This window comes from Pungitius pungitius, chromosome 19 (assembly GCF_949316345.1).
Source record: "Pungitius pungitius chromosome 19, fPunPun2.1, whole genome shotgun sequence".
Taxonomy (NCBI): Eukaryota; Metazoa; Chordata; class Actinopteri; order Perciformes; family Gasterosteidae; genus Pungitius; species Pungitius pungitius.
In genome coordinates this window covers 9,564,876-9,582,852 of record NC_084918.1, presented here as the reverse complement: position 1 = coordinate 9,582,852, position 17,977 = coordinate 9,564,876, and the positions used below count along the sequence as shown (strand labels likewise).

Sequence of the window (17,977 nt, the reverse complement as noted above, 5' to 3'; positions counted from 1 at the left end):
TTCCTTATTTTGTTATTTCGTTATTTCTTTTGGGTTGCACGCCGTCGCTCTCGCTCCACCCGCGCTCGCTCCTGCGTTCCGAGCTCTGTGTGCCGGGTTCAGCGTCCCTCTCCAGACCTGCTCACTGTTCTTAAGCACAGGGAGACAATTAGTCAAATGCCTCCCATCTGCGCTTATTACCTGCCGGCACCGTTCCCTGCACCCCTCCTCCCAGCTCTCCCCCCCTGCAGCTGAGCTAATCACACCCCACCACCACATACCCCCACCGCCCGACTTAGGCCGGGGAGCCGTCCGGCCGAACCAACTCCCCCCCCTCCTCCTTCTCCGGAGGGCGGGAGAGGAAGTCGGCCACGACCATCTGCGTCCCGGGCCTATGGATCACCTTGAAGTTAAAAGGCTGTAAAGCTAGATACCACCGAGTGATCCGGGCGTTGGTATCCTTCATGCGGTGGAGCCACTGCAGCGGGGCGTGATCCGAGCAGAGGGTGAATGAGCGTCCCAGGAGGTAGTACCGCAGGGAGTCGACCGCCCACCGGATGGCCAGGCACTCCTTTTCCACGGTACTGTACCTGGCCTCTCTCTCCGATAACTTCCGGCTGATGTAGAGGACTGGGCGGTCGACCCCCTGCACCTGCTGGGACAAAACGGCCCCCAGCCCTCTGCTCGACGCATCAGTCTGCAAGACAAAAGGGAGAGAAAAGTCAGGTGTGTGGAGGAGAGGTTCCCCGCAGAGAGCCTGTTTTACCCCCTCAACCGCCCATTGGCACCGCTCGGTCCACTGGACCGGATCTGGGGCACCTTTCCGGGTCAGGTCAGTCAAGGGGCTGGTCAGCTCCGCAAAGCCCGGGATGAACCTCCTGTAGTACCCGGCCAGCCCCAGAAACTGCCTCACCTCTTTTTTTGTCTTGGGACGCGGGCAGGCCGCAATAGCCGCGGTCTTGTCTACCTGAGGGCGCACCTGCCCGCCCCCCAAGTGGTACCCCAGATACCGTACCTCCCTCCGCCCAACTGCACACTTCCCTGGGTTGGCAGTGAGCCCGGCCTGCCTCAGGGATTCCAGCACCGCGCCCACCTGCCGCACATGCTCCGCCCAGGTGGTGCCGTGTATGATCACATCATCCAGGTAGGCGGCAGCATATGCAGCATGCGGGCGAAGCACCCGGTCCATGAGGCGTTGGAAGGTGGCCGGGGCCCCGAACAACCCAAAGGGAAGCATGGCGAATTGGTATAACCCAAACGGAGTGGAGAAAGCCGTCTTTTCCTTGGACTCTGGTGACAAGGGAATCTGCCAGTAGCCCTTGGTTAAATCCAGTGTCGTAAAAAAACGTGCGGTGCCCAATCGGTCCAGGAGTTCGTCGACCCGGGGCATCGGGTAGGCATCGAAACGTGACACGTCATTCACCCTGCGATAGTCCACACAGAACCGCACAGACCCATCCTTCTTAGCGACCAAGACGATGGGGCTGCACCAGGCGCTGTTGGACTCCTCTATTACCCCCATCTCCAGCATTGCCGCTAATTCCCGCTGAACCACTTTTCTCTTGTGTTCAGGTAACCTGTAGGGCCGTGTTCGCACGGTCACGCCCGGGGACGTCTCAATGTGGTGCGCTATGAGGTCCGTGCGACCTGGCAGGAGAGAGAACACATCATTAAATTGACTTTGCAACCGGGCTAAGTCCGTTTTCTGGGCCGCAGAGAGATGGGCATCGAAGTGGAGCCGGGTCGGATCGGTGGACTTAGAAACCTCGGGCCCCAGCTCCTCTCTCTCAGCTACTGCGGACACCAGCGAAACAGACTCCGCCTCCCTCCACTGTTTGAGGAGGTTGAGGTGGTAGATCTGCGTAGCTCCGCCCCTGTCAGATCGCACCACCTCATAGTCGACGTCCCCCACCCGCCGTGTGACCTCGAAGGGCCCTTGCCACCTGGCGAGGAGTTTTGAGCTGGAGGAAGGAAGCAATACAAGAACTTTTTCTCCCGGTGTAAATTGTCTCAGCTTTGCTCCTCTGTTGTACAGCCGTTGTTGACGCTCCTGGGCCTGGAGCAAATTCTCACGTGACAACTCACCCAGTGTGTGGAGTTTGGCTCGCAGGTCCAGGACGTATTGAATCTCGTTCTTACCGGGGCTCGGACCCTCCTCCCAGTGTTCCTTAAGCAGGTCGAGCACCCCCCGTGGTTTCCTGCCAAACAGCAGCTCAAAGGGAGAAAATCCCGTGGAGGCCTGAGGCACCTCCCGTACTGCAAACAACAGAGGATCAAGCCATTTATCCCAATGACGTTCATCGTCGTGAATGAACTTACGAATCATGGATTTTAAGGTTTTATTCAGCCGCTCCACCAGCCCGTCGGTCTGGGGGTGATAGACGCTGGTCCGAATAGACTTAACTCCCAGTAATTCGTAAAGTTCCCGCAGTGTACGTGACATGAACGAGGTGCCCTGGTCCGTCAGAATCTCTTTCGGGATTCCAACGCGGGAGATGACCTGAAACAGCGCCTGCGCAACACTCCTCGCGGAGATGTTGCGCAATGGCACTGCCTCGGGATATCGTGTTGCGTAATCCACCAGAACTAGCACAAAGCGATATCCCCGTGCACTACGGTGAAACGGCCCGATAAGGTCCATACCTAAGCGCTCGAACGGCACCTCCATTAACGGGAGCGGTCGCAGCGGCGCTCTCGGAATGGCCGGCTGGTTCACTAGCTGACATTGCGGGCAGGACGCGCACCATCGGCGCACATCCGCCCAAATGCATGGCCAGTAAAATCGGGCCGTTATCCGGTCCATAGTTTTGTCACTACCCATGTGGCCCGCCATCGGGTTATAGTGAGCCGCCTGGAAAATTATTTCCCGACGGCTTTTTGGTATTACCAACTGGGTGTTCTCCTGACCTGTACGAGTGTCACGACTCACTCTGTATAACCTGTCCCTGATCAATGAAAAGTGCGGGTATGATAATGCGGTGTCAGGGCGCACCATGTGACCATCAATACGTATCACCTGGTCGAAGGCAGAGCGTAGAGTATCATCACGAGACTGTTCCAGTGGAAAATCTTCCATGGAGCGTAATTCGGGAGCCCGCGGAGTCTCCGTGGGAGGCTCCGTCGGTTCCCCGTCCCTGTCTGCAGTGTCGGACAACCTCGCGTCACCACTGAGCACCGCACACATCCCGCATGTCCCTGCTGATCGTGATCGCACCCCCGCACACTGCCCCGCTAGCTTATGAAACCCTGCCCAGTCCGTCCCCAAGATTAGGGGGTGCGTAAGGCGGGAGCTAACCGCAACCTTTATCTTATGCTTTTTACCCCCAAACCTAATCTCTACCGGTACCACTGGGTAGTCGTGAACATCCCCATGCACACACTTAATACACACCCGCGATGCCTCCACCAATGCCCCGGGTCGAACCAGCCTCTGGTGGATCATGGACTGCGTGCAGCCCGAATCCACCATCGCCTGGTATGTACCCCCCTGGATCCTTACCGGAACGCAGTACGTCGCTCCCGGACCGGGGGAGGGTGTTGGAGGTCCGGCAACCCTCACCGTCTGGCCCACCTCCATCAGTGGGCACTCCCGCCGGTAGTGCCCGGGCTGCCCGCACCTCCAACACTCCTGCCCTGGCGGTTGAGGCGCTCTCGGCGGGTCGGGAAGAGTGCCGGCCCCGGTCGGTTCCGCATGGTCGCCCCCCCTGGTACGCGCTGGTGATCGCGGCGTCGGCAGGGGCCACGCCGCGGCCGGCTGCTGGGTCCTCCTTCGCGGCGTGGGGACTGGTTGCGGTGACGCGGGCGGGCGTCCGCCGTCGCCCCGTCCGCCGGGGTGAACCGCCAGGTGGTCCTCCGCCAGGGTGACCGCGGCCTCCAACGTCGCCGGGCGGTGGTACTGGACCCACGACGAGGTCCGCGGCGGCAGCCCTTGCAGAAACTGCTCCACCACCACTTTCTCCACCACCGCCGGTGCTCCGCCCGCGCCCCCCGGCTGCAGCCACCTGTTGGCCGCGTCTCGTAGCCGCTGAGCGAAGGCGAATGGACGGTCCTCCGGCCCCAGCCTCGCCTCCCGGAAACGCCTCCTGTGGTCCTCGGGGGAGAGCCCCAGCCGGTCCATGATGGCCTTCTTCACCCCGGCGTAGTCATGCCTCGCCCCGGGTGGCAGACCCAGGGCTGCCGTCTGCGCCTCCCCGGTCAGCAGTGGCAGCAGGCGGATCGCCCATTCGTCCGCCGGCCACCCGCACGCCCCCGCCATCGCCTCGAACATCTCCAAGTACGACTGCACCTCGTCCGCCGGCGTCATCTTGTGCAGCACCACCCCCGCGTACGCCGGGGGACCCGTCGGCGGTCCTGCCGCGATTGGCCGGGCCACCAATTGCTGTAACACCCGGGTCTGCCGATCCGTCTGGGCTTGGAGCGCCCCCAGAAAGTGCCGGTTAGACTCGGCCTGCTCACGCTGCATTGCGGCGATCTCGCCCAGCATCCGCCCGAGCGTGACCGCCGGCTGCGCCATCCCCTCCGCGTGGTGATCGCCGGGTTCCATTCCTTAGTTGGGTGCCACTGTAGCAGAGATCCCGAGGGAGTGACACGCGGACACCAGGCAGCTCAGTTCAATATTTCTTTATTTCCTTATTTTGTTATTTCGTTATTTCTTTTGGGTTGCACGCCGTCGCTCTCGCTCCACCCGCGCTCGCTCCTGCGTTCCGAGCTCTGTGTGCCGGGTTCAGCGTCCCTCTCCAGACCTGCTCACTGTTCTTAAGCACAGGGAGACAATTAGTCAAATGCCTCCCATCTGCGCTTATTACCTGCCGGCACCGTTCCCTGCACCCCTCCTCCCAGCTCTCCCCCCCTGCAGCTGAGCTAATCACACCCCACCACCACACCACTTTAGCTCTAATTTGTGGAAATCATTAAAAAAATCTGTAGAAGCAGAAATGATTTGAAAACACAAGCTGAGATTTTTAAAGTAACATTATAACCGGTTATCAACCGGCACATAGGCCCACAAACAGGTCTCATAAATACTCCCCTCACCATAACTCTTAGTATTCTTGTAATTTTGATCATCAACACAATTGGCCCTTCTTCTGCTCTGCCTCATGTTCACAAATTCAGGCAGGCATGTGCAAGATCGGCTCTGTTTTACAGTCAACTGTCCCTTTAAACACAATCTACAGATGACCGCTGTAATACTGCAAGGAAGGTTTTAGAGATGCTTAAATGCAGGCAGGCTTGTTTCACAGTGTTGACCTCTACACAGCACAAAAGTCATTATTATAGCTGATACAGCCTTTTGAACAGACTAGCTCGCCACTCTACATACATCCAATTTGATGCTGACATTTTATAGATTATTTATTTGATGTTGTTATTTAACAGCTTACATTAAGGAGTATACCGTAAATCAATGAATCTCCATCACCTGGTGTCCCAGAGGGTTGTGGACAAGTGTATTCTAAAAGCACAGTGTGGAAAGACACACAAGGTCACCACAACAAAACCCCTTTGTCGACATCAATGCCTGTGGTCTCGTATTGGTTTGCAGTGTTGATTTTTATACGATTAATAGGAATGGAGTCTTCGTGGGAAGGCAGCTATTCTGAAAGTTTTTCCTCCCTATGACCTTCCCGTGGAGGCAAGAAATACCACATAATCATTTAAAAAACCTTTTGGTTCCCTAAACCACACAGCTGGAAAGAACAGGGCACTGAATGAATGTGGAATAACAGATCGAAAAATGAAATGTCAAAGTAAATTGTAAATAAAACTCGCTGCTACATCCTTCTATAACAGCATATGAAAAGAACTTCAGACGTGACTTTAGCTTGCTGGAGTGAGACATTGGTTTGTTTGTTGCATCTCTTGAGGCTGTTCAGTTGTACTCCTTAGTTCTCTTTTGTGTAAACCAACGGTCAGACAGGGAGAAGATTGATGATTTGTCTTTGTCAATTTCCACTTGGCTGACTCCCCCCTTTTTTTGTTATAATGAACACAAACACACGCAAGTATAAACAAAGTGAAAGTACACACTTAGGCATTGATGCCATTCCCTGCTAGAATTGGTTTGCTTTCATGCACACACACTCACGCAGTGGAATCGCCTCTAAACTTAGTGTTTAATGGGGTGTGATACAATATATTGGGCATGTCGTTTTTCCTCATTTGCTTGGCTTTTTCTAATCTCTTTTCAAAGTCAGCGCTAACAGAATGCAGGGGAGATTATCTTTCTTCTTTCCTTTTCTGTCGCTCTCTGTTTCTATGTCTGGCTCGTGGGTGTGGGGTGGAAGGCTCATAGTAAAAGTGTGAGTGGGCAGTTTTTATCAGCATGGTTTGATGTGGTTTAGATCAAGATGTTTCTTTAAATGGCATCAAACACAAATCTTCCACCCTTAACTTTATCAATTATTCATTTATATCTGTTTTTTGTTTATCTCCTACCTCCTCTTTCTCCTGACTCACTTCATCTCTTCCAACTCGCTCTATCTCCAGACTGTAGAGAATTGTGTTTGCATCCTGAGGAACTTGTCGTACCGTTTGGCCGCCGAGACGTCCCACGGCCAGCAGGGGGGGCTGGAGGAGCTGGACGGCCTGCTTTGTGACGCCAACGGCCGCGACGCAGAGAGCTCTGGCTGCTGGGGCAAGAAGAAGAAGAAAAAGAAGGGAGCCGATCAGGTAAGGATGGATGTGGTGATGAGGGCGACAAAATAACGATTAACTTTTAAGTAATGAAAAAAAGTTGCGTTTACACTCAAAATGTGGTGTTAGTGTCAGGCAACTACGATAGCATCAATGCTATTTGTCGTGAACTCGGGAAAGTGGAATTGACACCATTCTTCCTCATTTGGTGTATAGATGATGGCTGTGGAGGACACGGTCTAAGTCAAATTCCTTCGTAGTTGATCCATTCGGTTGAGACCGAGTGACTGGAAAGGCCACGTGATTGCTTGTGCCTTGCCTCTCCACTTGTTTATTCCAGGTCTTACTTTTATTCTTCCCCACATGAGAAGACCACTTTCACGATGAGGCAGGAACGCAGTGGGAGCAGTTGAAGCAGCCGAGCCTTCAACAGGGACGTGTGTTGTAAATAATGGAAAAGAGGAATGGAAATCTCACATCACAGAGTAGCAAAAATGAAAAAACATTGGCTTCTTTTATAATGTATAGGCTCAAAAAACATTTTTTTCTGCTTTTTTTCTATTACATTTTATGTATTTGGAGCTTTTTAACTTTTCATGTTAAATGCTGTTGTCTACTCTCTTCTGCCCTTCTCAAGGGGTTGTGTTTCCTGAAGGAAGTCAAACGCAGACCTATTCTATGTTGTGTATGTTAGAAATTTCCATGGGCCCAAACTCGAGACACAAACACAGCCCATAACACCTAACCATGCTTAACCTGGACTGATATTTGAGACTGAAAACCAAACCTGAGATCCGGAGCTTTGTTTCGTTTTATTTCATCCATTATTAGCCATTTGGTCTCCAGGCTGATAAAACTCATTTGCTACGCTGTGTCTCTTTTGCTCTTTCCAATTTCCGTTTGTATCTTGAAACACCTGACACCCGTGGGCACAGACCGTTTTCGCAAAGAGCGAGCAAAACAGGAGAAAAGAGAGAGAAATTATTCTTATTGTACATTTTGTCCTATTTAAATTAGAACTCCAGCTAAGAAAGAGATGGGTAGTAGTTTTAGTTCATAGAAATCGCATCTTTCCAAACAGAAAAATATGGTTGGTCAATGCTGCATAGAAGAACTGCATAAGAATTTCCATTCTTCATGGCTCTGACCAAGAAAACACCACATTCCAAGTTTTTGGAGTGTCCCTATCAATTGGCCGTCTAATTGACAAACCAATAAAATATTTTCAAAACCTGTTTGCTCTTATTTTGCCACGCAGCATCCTCCCTTTGCTAACTAGATCTTTACCCAACCGAGGAGCAAACATCTGATCACGTCCCGTGACGTCTATATATGAATATCTATCTATTTTTTTGGCAAGATCTGCATAGATTGTTGATGCAGAGACGATTGGTTGAAGTTATGCATTGGCCTCAAGTAGCTAGGGTCAGGATAGCTCATGGGTTATTGGGGATAGGACATGAACATATCAGGTTATTGATACCCCACCGAGCATGGGCCCACGGGGCATGTGGTGCCAAGAAAAGCTGAGAGATTACCGCTAATGCCCCAATAACCCCACTCACCAACCTGATCGTGCAGTCCAACCTAGCTTGGGTCTTGGTTGCTCATTATACCAAACCCACAAATAATGCTAATGGACAGGATGCTCAGTGGAATGTTATAAATCCAACGGAAATTGTATCTTTTCTTTTGAAAGAAATTGCTGTGGAAGTATTTTAACGTCGGCCTTTAAGCTCAACCATCTCAGAAGCATTGGGAACAGTCCAGGAAGAGGCAAGCACAGATATGAAATACTTGGAAGGTGGTTGCACAAACCATGGCAGAAACATCTTTGTTTTTCTAATAACCTCTTTAGGTTTCTATCTTAACGTCTCTGACACAACAAAGTCACACCTGTAGCTACTGAAGCTTCTCCCGGAAGGCTGATTTGAGGTTTACCATGCACATCGCTCGAAGTTCGACAAGATGGATCTTTGTTTGATACACAATCCTGTGATTCTCATGTGATCTTGTGGCTTTTTGACAATCCAGCTGCAATGTGAGGCTATGAATGCCATTAATAGGCAGTAATCGGATTATATGCCTAAATAATTATAACTAATAACTCTTTTGAGTGGTTCATAATTAACTTTTTTGAGTATATCCTTGACCCAACATTGACCCACACCATTTTGAAAAGCCCTAAGGTAAGACAGTATCATCTGCATATTTAAAAACAAGAGTAAGTGGAGACACTCATTGGTATTCAGTGCATAGAGGATCGTAGACGAAAACAGCGCCCCCTGAGATTATGGGTTTATAAACGTAATGGGTAAATGGCTGTGCGGAATCCATCCTGCTGGCTGCGATTCAAAAGAAATCCATGGAACGAGCCTTCAATTAACCCCAAAAACCAGCTGTTTGTGCCTCACAGCCGGCTGGGTTGGATGTTGTTAAACGCACAGCTAAAATGATCAACGCAATCTCCTCAAGACAGTGAAGCTGTTCAAGGTAGATGTTGTTCATCATGAGCAACGTAACCCCCTACTCTGATCTACTGTTTTGGGAAAAAGGTACAAACAAAGACAGCTTCCCCATGTCAGACAATCCTTGAATAGAGGGGGTGGAGACTCAAGCAGCTATGTAGTCTTGTCTCCTTAATCATTTATTCAAGATTCGGACAGAAAGGCCAGGGAGCAGCATGGGGGCCCGAACTGGACCTAAACAGTCCTAATGGATACAGGAACGGCCCCCTGGGATATTTAATGCAAAATTATAGCTGAATAATAAAACATTTAAAAGAACTTCCACAAAACTACAGAGCAGATGGCAGATCATCTAACGTTCTCACTAGATAAATAGATAGCTTTGGTATTCAGCTGTCTGATCAAATAACTTTTTTTTAATGTAATATTTACTTGACTGGAGTTATGAAGCTGGACAGCTGCAACATAATAACCCGATCCGCACGGCAGATGATGGGGAGCTTGAGCCGCAGTGAATGTGTCAGCTTTGGTTTTATGTTTCTTTACAATGTAGGATACAAATATGATGTATGGAATTTCACATTCATGTGTTTATGTAAGACTGTCTTGAATGGAAGCAAGTACATTTGAAAATGTTTGATACACATAATCTTTGCAACATTTTAGATACACAATTGAACATTTAATATGCAGGATGTCTGTAGGCAACAAAAAGTACTGCATTGATGCCTTTTGTTACACACACTTCAAACTAAGAAGAAGTCTTTGATTTTATGATAAGAGAATCTATGTATAGACAAAAACATGCACGCATGCATAGTCGCACACACGCACAGACACACAATCCGCAGCACATCTCTCAAGACGCACACTAGCCTAGTTTACCTTGAGACCAGGGGAGAAGGGAAAGCAGTGGAGCGAAACTGAGAAGGTCGATAGGGAGAGGAAAAACTGAGAGAAGGATGGAAATAGAATGAGAAATAGAGAGAGAGATAAAGAGATAGAGAGAGAGAGAGAGAGAGAGAGAGAGAGAGATGTATCAAGAAGGAATCAACAGGAGAGAAAAGGGGGGAAAAGATATTAATGTCAAAGAGGAGAGAGATGGAAATGAAAGGGGAGAGCTAGCTGTGGGTTCGTGCCTATGGGAACGGGTGTGGGCATGTCACTCAACAAAGGGGTTCAAACATCAAGAGAATCCATTGCAGCGGAGGAGAAGAGAAGGATGGAGGTGAAGGGGAATGGAGCTTTAGGTTTATTTTTCAAAGCAAATATCGGCGGGAAACATTCTCTCATAGTTTCTCTAGTTTGGATGAATGCAGCTTAGGTATGTTAATCGAAGGCCAACCAACACTTCTTCAACGTGAAGCGCTTTAAAAGCTTTCATGGATGACTCTTGTGGTTCAAAAAGAAAACACATTGTACATGAATAAAAAAATCACGCTACTTTATCACCTCACACATTGTAACCAGTTTATGGTCATTTCTTCTTGAACACCGCACCAGGTGCACTTTGTAAATACTGGTTCAGTTTGAAGTAAAATAGATGATTAAGCAGGGTATGCGTCAGGTTTTGCCCCCCCTTGCGAAGGACAGGTTGTTACCGCGGAGTTTTCTGATTTTTGGAGTGTGGTGTTTTTCCCCGCTACTCGTTTCCCTTTGTGTTTATTTTTGGTCGCCTTACAATCAGTTGTACTTTAATCAACCCCCTCGAGTCACTTTTAGATGCAAAAAACCAAGATGGCGATGGACAAAAACCAGAGGCCTCTAAACAACAGTCCACAACAACGGGTAACGTTCCATGGTTTACTGGAACAACCCCAAAATAATCTTTTTAAAATATATTCCGTAACTCTATGCAAGAACTGAAGTAACAAGTTTTCATTTTTAAAGCACAAAACAAAATTACAACATTGTGCTGGCTTCTGCCTTTTTTTTTCTCCACAACCACCATTTACCTGCAACCTACTTTGCAACCAGAGTATTTCCATGAAACCCTTCATTTGAATACAGAATCGGTTGACAGATTATAGACCGTTAGTGGTTAGCATCACACCTTTCTGTCTCTTTTTTCACAGTGGGACGGCGTGGGCCCCTTTCCGGACACAGCTGATCCTCCCAAAGGAGTTCAGATGCTGTGGCACCCCACCATCGTCAAACCTTACCTGACCCTGCTGTCTGAATGCTCCAATCCCGACACCCTGGAGGGAGCAGCCGGGGCTCTGCAGAACCTTGCCGCAGGCAGCTGGAAGGTAACGGCTTGAAAAGTTGAAAAGTACTTTGCCGTCCTATTTCTTCACTTCACTTTTTTGGTCACACATAAATATTGTTGGAGAAATATCTTTGGAGACCAAGAGTATAATCAGGCCCGGGTGTTGCAGGTACATAGGAAACTGTAAAGGTGTCTTTTTTTACCCATTTCATTAGTATGACAGATTGAACAATATATCCACATTGTAAGTTGGACAAACTCCAGTGTTTGTGTGTGCATGTGTGCTTTTTTGTGTGTGTGTGTGCACACGACTTTGCGTATATGTGTGTAGGCTAGGAGTCCTTTTTTTACAAACCTCACGGCCTGCGACTAAGGACTGTCTGCACCCAGCCTCTGTGCCATTGGAACTCCGTCCTTTCACCCACGATGATGTTGTGCTGTTTGCCACATCTGGCCTATTGTTGGTTATTAAGTAATGTCACATGGATGGATTCTTAGAGAGGGTTGGCATTTTGCATGATGGCAAATATAAATCAGACTGACCTCAGTGAGTAAAAAATGTAGTTTCCATGACAGGAATATATATAACCATCAAAAGGTGAACACAGTTTAATATCCACAAGGACACAAAGACAGAATGCGGGTTGTTCGGCAACAGTAATTCCACCCTCATTGGTTACAGTTCATTTCTGGTTTCATAAAAAGTCAAAGGCTGATGTATATGGTTGCAGTATATGCTAAAGAGTACAGAGGATAAACAACTCAAAACTCAATCATTCGGAATAACGTTGTATTTGCTCACTACTCTATACTGCTGACTTTGAAATATCAATCGCAAGCCAATGTTTTATGTTTCCTATAGTATATAATATTCTTAGAGCCGCAATGCAATCACTGCAAAAATGTAAAGGCTCCAAGCCTGAACACACCAGGGAATAGAGCCAAACAGCAGCTGACTGATGGAAACAGCGAGATGGTCATAATGTATGAGTCATGTGGCAATGTTGTAGAAATCGGTGAAGGCAGCTTTAGCCCAGAGGGAGGGGTATATGAGGCTAAAAGGCAGAAAGTGTATGGACTTAATCTGGGAATGACATTGGGAAACTGCGTCAAGACGTTTTCGGTTGTAAATAGGCTACGTGGTGATGTTGATGGAAATGTTGATGCGGTCAAATGTGCTCCGTCAAACTTTTCCTGGGCCAAATCGAGCTGATTCAGTTTCAGATGAAAGAGCGCACTGTGCTTGAGAGTGATTTCTCTGCGGTTCTGACAATGCGTGTGGGAGCTGTGTGCATCTGTGTCTTTATTTATTTTTTTTTGGGGGGGGGGGGGGGGTGTAGATTTCTACTGTAATGGACAGAGAAACAGAGCGAGGCGGAGATGGAGGAGGAGGCTGTAGAAAGCCAAGGGCGAGGGTGGCAGGTGGTTCTCAGGAAATCCCATTTTCTATTTCGAGGTGTCACTACATGCATGTGTGTGCTATGCCGTGCCTCCTCTCTCCCGACTTTGACAGTTTCCATAGAAGTTGTGAGTCCATACATTGCATGGTTTAGGGCATCATAGCCATTTCCCTCCAACGGGGGGGAGTATTCACTAATACTTATTCAAACCACAGTTTGCCCCTTTTGTACTTTAAACTTTAACATACCTAGGATACTTCTTCGTCCTTACTAATATCTGGGTAATATCTGGGTGCTGTTTGCCACATTCCCAGTCTTCTCGAGTTGCCCCACAAGGCGACTTTACTCTCGCTGCTTGGGCTCGAGTGCTCCATTTAACCGTACCTTGATGGTTATTGAGGGAGGACAGAGTGGTCTCCAAGCTCAAAGCTCTTCTCTTTTGTTCATGTAGTTTTCCCTCTCACAGCATATCACTTGCCCCTCTCATATTGACCCTGGATATAAAAATCTCACACTCCACCATCGTTCTTTGTCTGTCTCTCGTCCCTTTTTCCCACTGCAACAACTAGAGGCCTGATCTTCTGCTCTGTCTGTCTGGTAAAAGAAAGAAAGAAAGAGAGAAAATAGTCAGCCTAGTGACAATTAAACAGGGTAGGAATGCAAATGTGTACATTGAAAATAACCAATATCACAAAGCACAGGCACCGTGAGTTGCTATTAACGTTAGCAAGTTCCACAAGCAAAACAAGGTTTTTTTATACTGTCGTTTGTGTATCATGCTGTGAGCATATTATCTTAATTGCTGTTGCATGGTAATACTAACGTTTTAAAAACATAAAATGCCTTTACTTTCTAGATGATAATTGCCACAAAACACCCACTGTGTTGTTTCCCCCACAAATACACAATGGGATTAGTGTTTGTTTTACAGTACATGCAACCAGCTACTGTTGCGATAACATTTTTTGCTATTTAACATCCTTCCCCCTGATTTCTCCATGCCAGTGGTCGGTGTACATACGGGCTGCCGTGCGTAAGGAGAAAGGCCTTCCCATCCTGGTGGAATTACTGAGGATAGACAATGACAAGGTGGTGTGTGCCGTGGCCACTGCCCTCAGAAATATGGCCCTGGACATTAGGAACAAAGAGCTCATTGGTAAGTAGTCAAAAATGCTCAATAATGGTTGCATTTGTCGTTGCTATATTCAAACCTATTGTCATTCTGCACTCACCTCATAAGCCAAGTGGACAACTTTGCTGGTGGATTTTGACACGTACAATGAATTGGGTGTGATTTAGACCATTGATCTGTAATCACAAACTGGGATCAAGTCTACGCAGTGAGCTGAACCATCAAACAGGGCTTGACGTGTAATCTAACATGAAAGGGTTAAACTGCTGGAACATGTCGAGTTAAAAAAACAACGTCTGTAGAAAGAGGAAGATAGATATTGTTGCAGAGGATGTCATTGAATCAAAAACAACATTTCCATCTAGGGACTACATATCATTGGTTAACACAATGAGACACTTACTGTGTGTTTCTGTACGGGTGAGTCTTTCATTCTCCGTCCATAGATTTGTTTGAGCTTTTGTCTGTAATTTGGGTGCGTGTTACCACACCCTTTCCGTCTGTGGTTTCTCTGAGTTTCTCGGCTTCCTGGTGGCGCTCGGTGGTTTCTATGGCAACCCCGCTACCATCCGTCTCTGGCGAGGGCTTCTGGAGCTTTTTGCAAGGATGACAAGGAATGCTGCCGGCAAAGCTCGATGCGTCCTTACTGGGATGGTCTATCTGGCGCAAGCAGCATATTATGGGATGATTGAGGCTTTTGCTGAAAGACATTTATCTGTCTGATTTGATTGCCATTTGATTCTTGTTTGTCACGTTGTAATTCTAGTTCTCTTTAAAAGATTGGCAAAGACATAGGCACGCCATCCCTTGGATTTCTTCTAAATATAAAATGTAACTTCCAGATATTAGATTTAAAAATATTAGAAGGAATGCATTAACGTGTTTTGATGATAGTCAGTTTTCATTTTTTGTGTTTTGTATTGCCATTGGCTTCCCAAGCACAAACAAATACAGGAAACAGTTATGGAAACATAGTAAAACCCTTTTCTTTGCCTCATAGAGAGAAAAGCAAACAAAATACACAGGAAGGATAATCACATGTAATCACATACAATTTCATAGAGAAAATCAATTCAAATGATATTGGCATTTTCATTTGAATACAAGCTCGACTTATTTAGTTGCAGGATAACATGATTTAAGGCCCGCTTCTGAATTAGATCTCACAGTGTTATTTCTGAGGATCAAGACAACAAAGCAAGAGACAGAAAAATGAGAGAGTTGTGTGATGGATGCAAATTAACATTGTGTATATAAAACAGAGATAATTAGGGGTATTGCAGATCATCATTCTGCACTCGCAGTCAGGGAGGTTTTTAAAAATAGATACAGTGCTCCAAAAAACAGACATCCTGAGCAAGATTGTTGTCATTGTTTTTGTTTTTGTGTATTTTATTTTTTCAAACATTTCTCAGTCCTCATTTGAAATGTTTGATTGTGATTCCTGGCTCGGTGTGTTTTTCTGCCCCTTTGATTCGTTCGTTTCGCCTCAAATTACAATAATATCAGCTGGATGTTTAGTTCCACCAGAAACTATGCTAATTTGTGTGTTATTTTGGCTAAGATTTCATTGGAAACCAACACTGTTGTGGTATTACTGCCTGGAAAACATAAGGAATCAACTTAAACGTAAATGTAAGTTGATTCCTTAAATTGCATGGAGCTGCAGGGTGGGTTGTTGATTCACAGAATAAGAATAAGTTGTGGCAACCTGGCTCTGTTGAGCCATGAGAGATTATTAAGATCTCATAAAACCGATCACTATCTATGCAATAAATCATCCGTTTGCCTTCAGAAGCAGCTGGCGCATCAACTTCTCTTCCCGACTGTCGAGGCATGCACATGGGGAATTAGACAGCACAGTCAGAGTTAATGACACACAATGTCACAAAAACAAGAAAAGCCTGAGAGAGGAAGAGGGAGAATGAAGAGAGGAGGAGAAAAGTAAAAGGGATCAGTCAGGGTTGAGCCTTTGCTCTTGGCAAGGTGTGATTTGATACATGTCGACAGAAAAGAGGTAGAGGCCAGGCACTCCTAAGAGACAAGCCCCATTTGGCCCGTGTTCACAAGCTTTACTCACCGCTCTGACTCTGAGTCAAACACATTCTTCTTTACACCATGCACTTCTGCAAAACAAGGGCTTTACCGGAAGAAACAAAGCATTTTCTCTGAGCCGTTTGACGGCCTTTGTTAGATCCAAGTTCCACCAAATTGTAATAGCATTTTGCATGGCTAATCTAGACTAAATCACCTCTTTCTAAAAAATGAAAAGAGAAATCTTCACGCTGTAGTGTGTCATGCCGATGTTAGTGTCGGTGAGTTTGGCAGCATCAGCGTGAGGGAACGGCTGCTTGTTCTGAGCGAGCAGAGATGAGAATCATCTTTGGACAAGGAAAGGAACGGGGAAGCAGCTCGAGAGGCACAAGGCTAGTGAAGGAAGGAGGAGAAGAGCAGAGAAAGGCAAAGTCGGGCTAGGTAGACGGAAGATGAAACTGAAGAGTGAGCTAAATACCTACTGTATCCACATATGTATACTTATATTCCAATCCCTCCGTAATGGGATTTACCGGCATATTGATGTCATTGAGAATCATTCCCCTCATCTGTCAACCTTTTTTTGTTTCTCTCCTGATTTCTCCTCCTTCATAGTTTTTGATTTGCATAATGTACTGTATGCCTGTGTAGCAATAAATGAGTCCCATTCACTGCTACAACGTCTGTCAGTGCAATTCTTCCCCATTCACTTACAGATGGTAATTTGACGCACATGAATTGGGAACAGCACTGGAATTACAGGGTGCTGTGTCTTTTCCAAACACAGCACCCATATCCTAAACACTCCCATAAACACACACAGCGCCTGCAACCAAATCCAAACCAAAATGACTGTTTAATGAAAAAATCGCTAATTAAAAATCTCTATTAATTTACAACAGTTAATGAATTCATGACATTTTTGTATGAGGCTCCAACTACTACATCTAATTGGGTTTCTTGATTCTCCAGTGAGGTTTATTTAAATTCCATAAATGAAATTCTATTGCAAAGTCCTGCAGTGTACTGCGGATTGTATTTAGTCTGTAATATATATTAATAACAAGTTGGGTGTGAAAGCTTTTGAGCTATGTTTTAAAAACAAATGGTTCATACTTTTTAGTCATAAACTGTAGAAACCAAAAAAAAATTGTGTTTGACACAGAGAGACAATCGAACCAGTAAACTTTCATTATACCAAATCTCGCCTCCTGTATTCGGACTGCAACAACTAACATACATCAAACAAAGCATGCAAGGGGCTCCTTGAAAATGACTGAAGACCGACTCTTTCATGTGAAACCCAGGGTGCTTGTTCCTCTCCGCGCCTAAATTTGATCAGGATGTTCACTTGTGTGATATATGTGGAAGCTCCCTTGTTCTGTTTGCATCACAGGAACAGAAAACGCCTTCAGAGCACAGGAAAACCTGAAATAATGACAAAGGAAAAAGAAAAACGTTCAAATTAGAACGAAAGAAAACCACTTGTCCACTTCCACCCTCTTTACATTTCTCCTTTCTTCTTCTCTTTCTCTCCCCTTTCATCCTGTTTCTTTGTCTTCTTCTCTGGTCAGATCACACCCCCCCATTGGTTTACTCTCCACTTTTTTGCTTTCCAAGCCGTGGCCGCCGTCTTGTCCCCAACATCAATAGTATCCCTCTTTTTTTCTCCACCCTTTTCTGCGCCTTTGTTTCTTTTCCTTCCTCCTCCTCCTCCTCCTTCTCCTCCTCCCTTTATCCCGCACCCACCCACCCCTCCCTCTCTGTCTCAGACATGAGCTCATACCGCCTCTCCCTCCGTCTCTCGCTCTTTATGTCTCGCATTAATGACATCAGTGCTCAGGAGTGTTACTGTGGAAAGTGAACTAGTGCACCACAGGGATGTCACTAATTGCATGATTGCAAATGGGTGTGTGCCTGAGTGTGGACCGGATAACACTTGGGTCGGGTTGATCCGATCGCAAATACAGTACAAAAAAGTAATTTTCTTTAATAAAGACCAAATGAGTTGTATATTTCTTTTGGATTTGATGACGCATTTTCCCGCTATGTGTGTAAAGTGCACGCATGAAACATGTCTCCGACATTGCGATACACAGAACACTCACCACTTTCGTTA

General features: G+C 46.8%; 1 protein-coding gene across 1 annotated transcript in view; it reads left to right on the top strand.

Moving 5' to 3' along the window:
- ctnnd2a (catenin (cadherin-associated protein), delta 2a) overlaps positions 1-17,977 on the top strand; it is a 221,281-nt gene that overhangs the window by 166,651 nt on the left and 36,653 nt on the right. Inside the window, exons 17-19 of the mRNA XM_037455312.2 lie at positions 6,469-6,651; positions 11,159-11,332; positions 13,698-13,848. Of these exons, the coding sequence (XP_037311209.2) occupies positions 6,469-6,651; positions 11,159-11,332; positions 13,698-13,848 (508 nt within the window). The remainder of the gene's footprint in view (positions 1-6,468; positions 6,652-11,158; positions 11,333-13,697; positions 13,849-17,977) is intronic.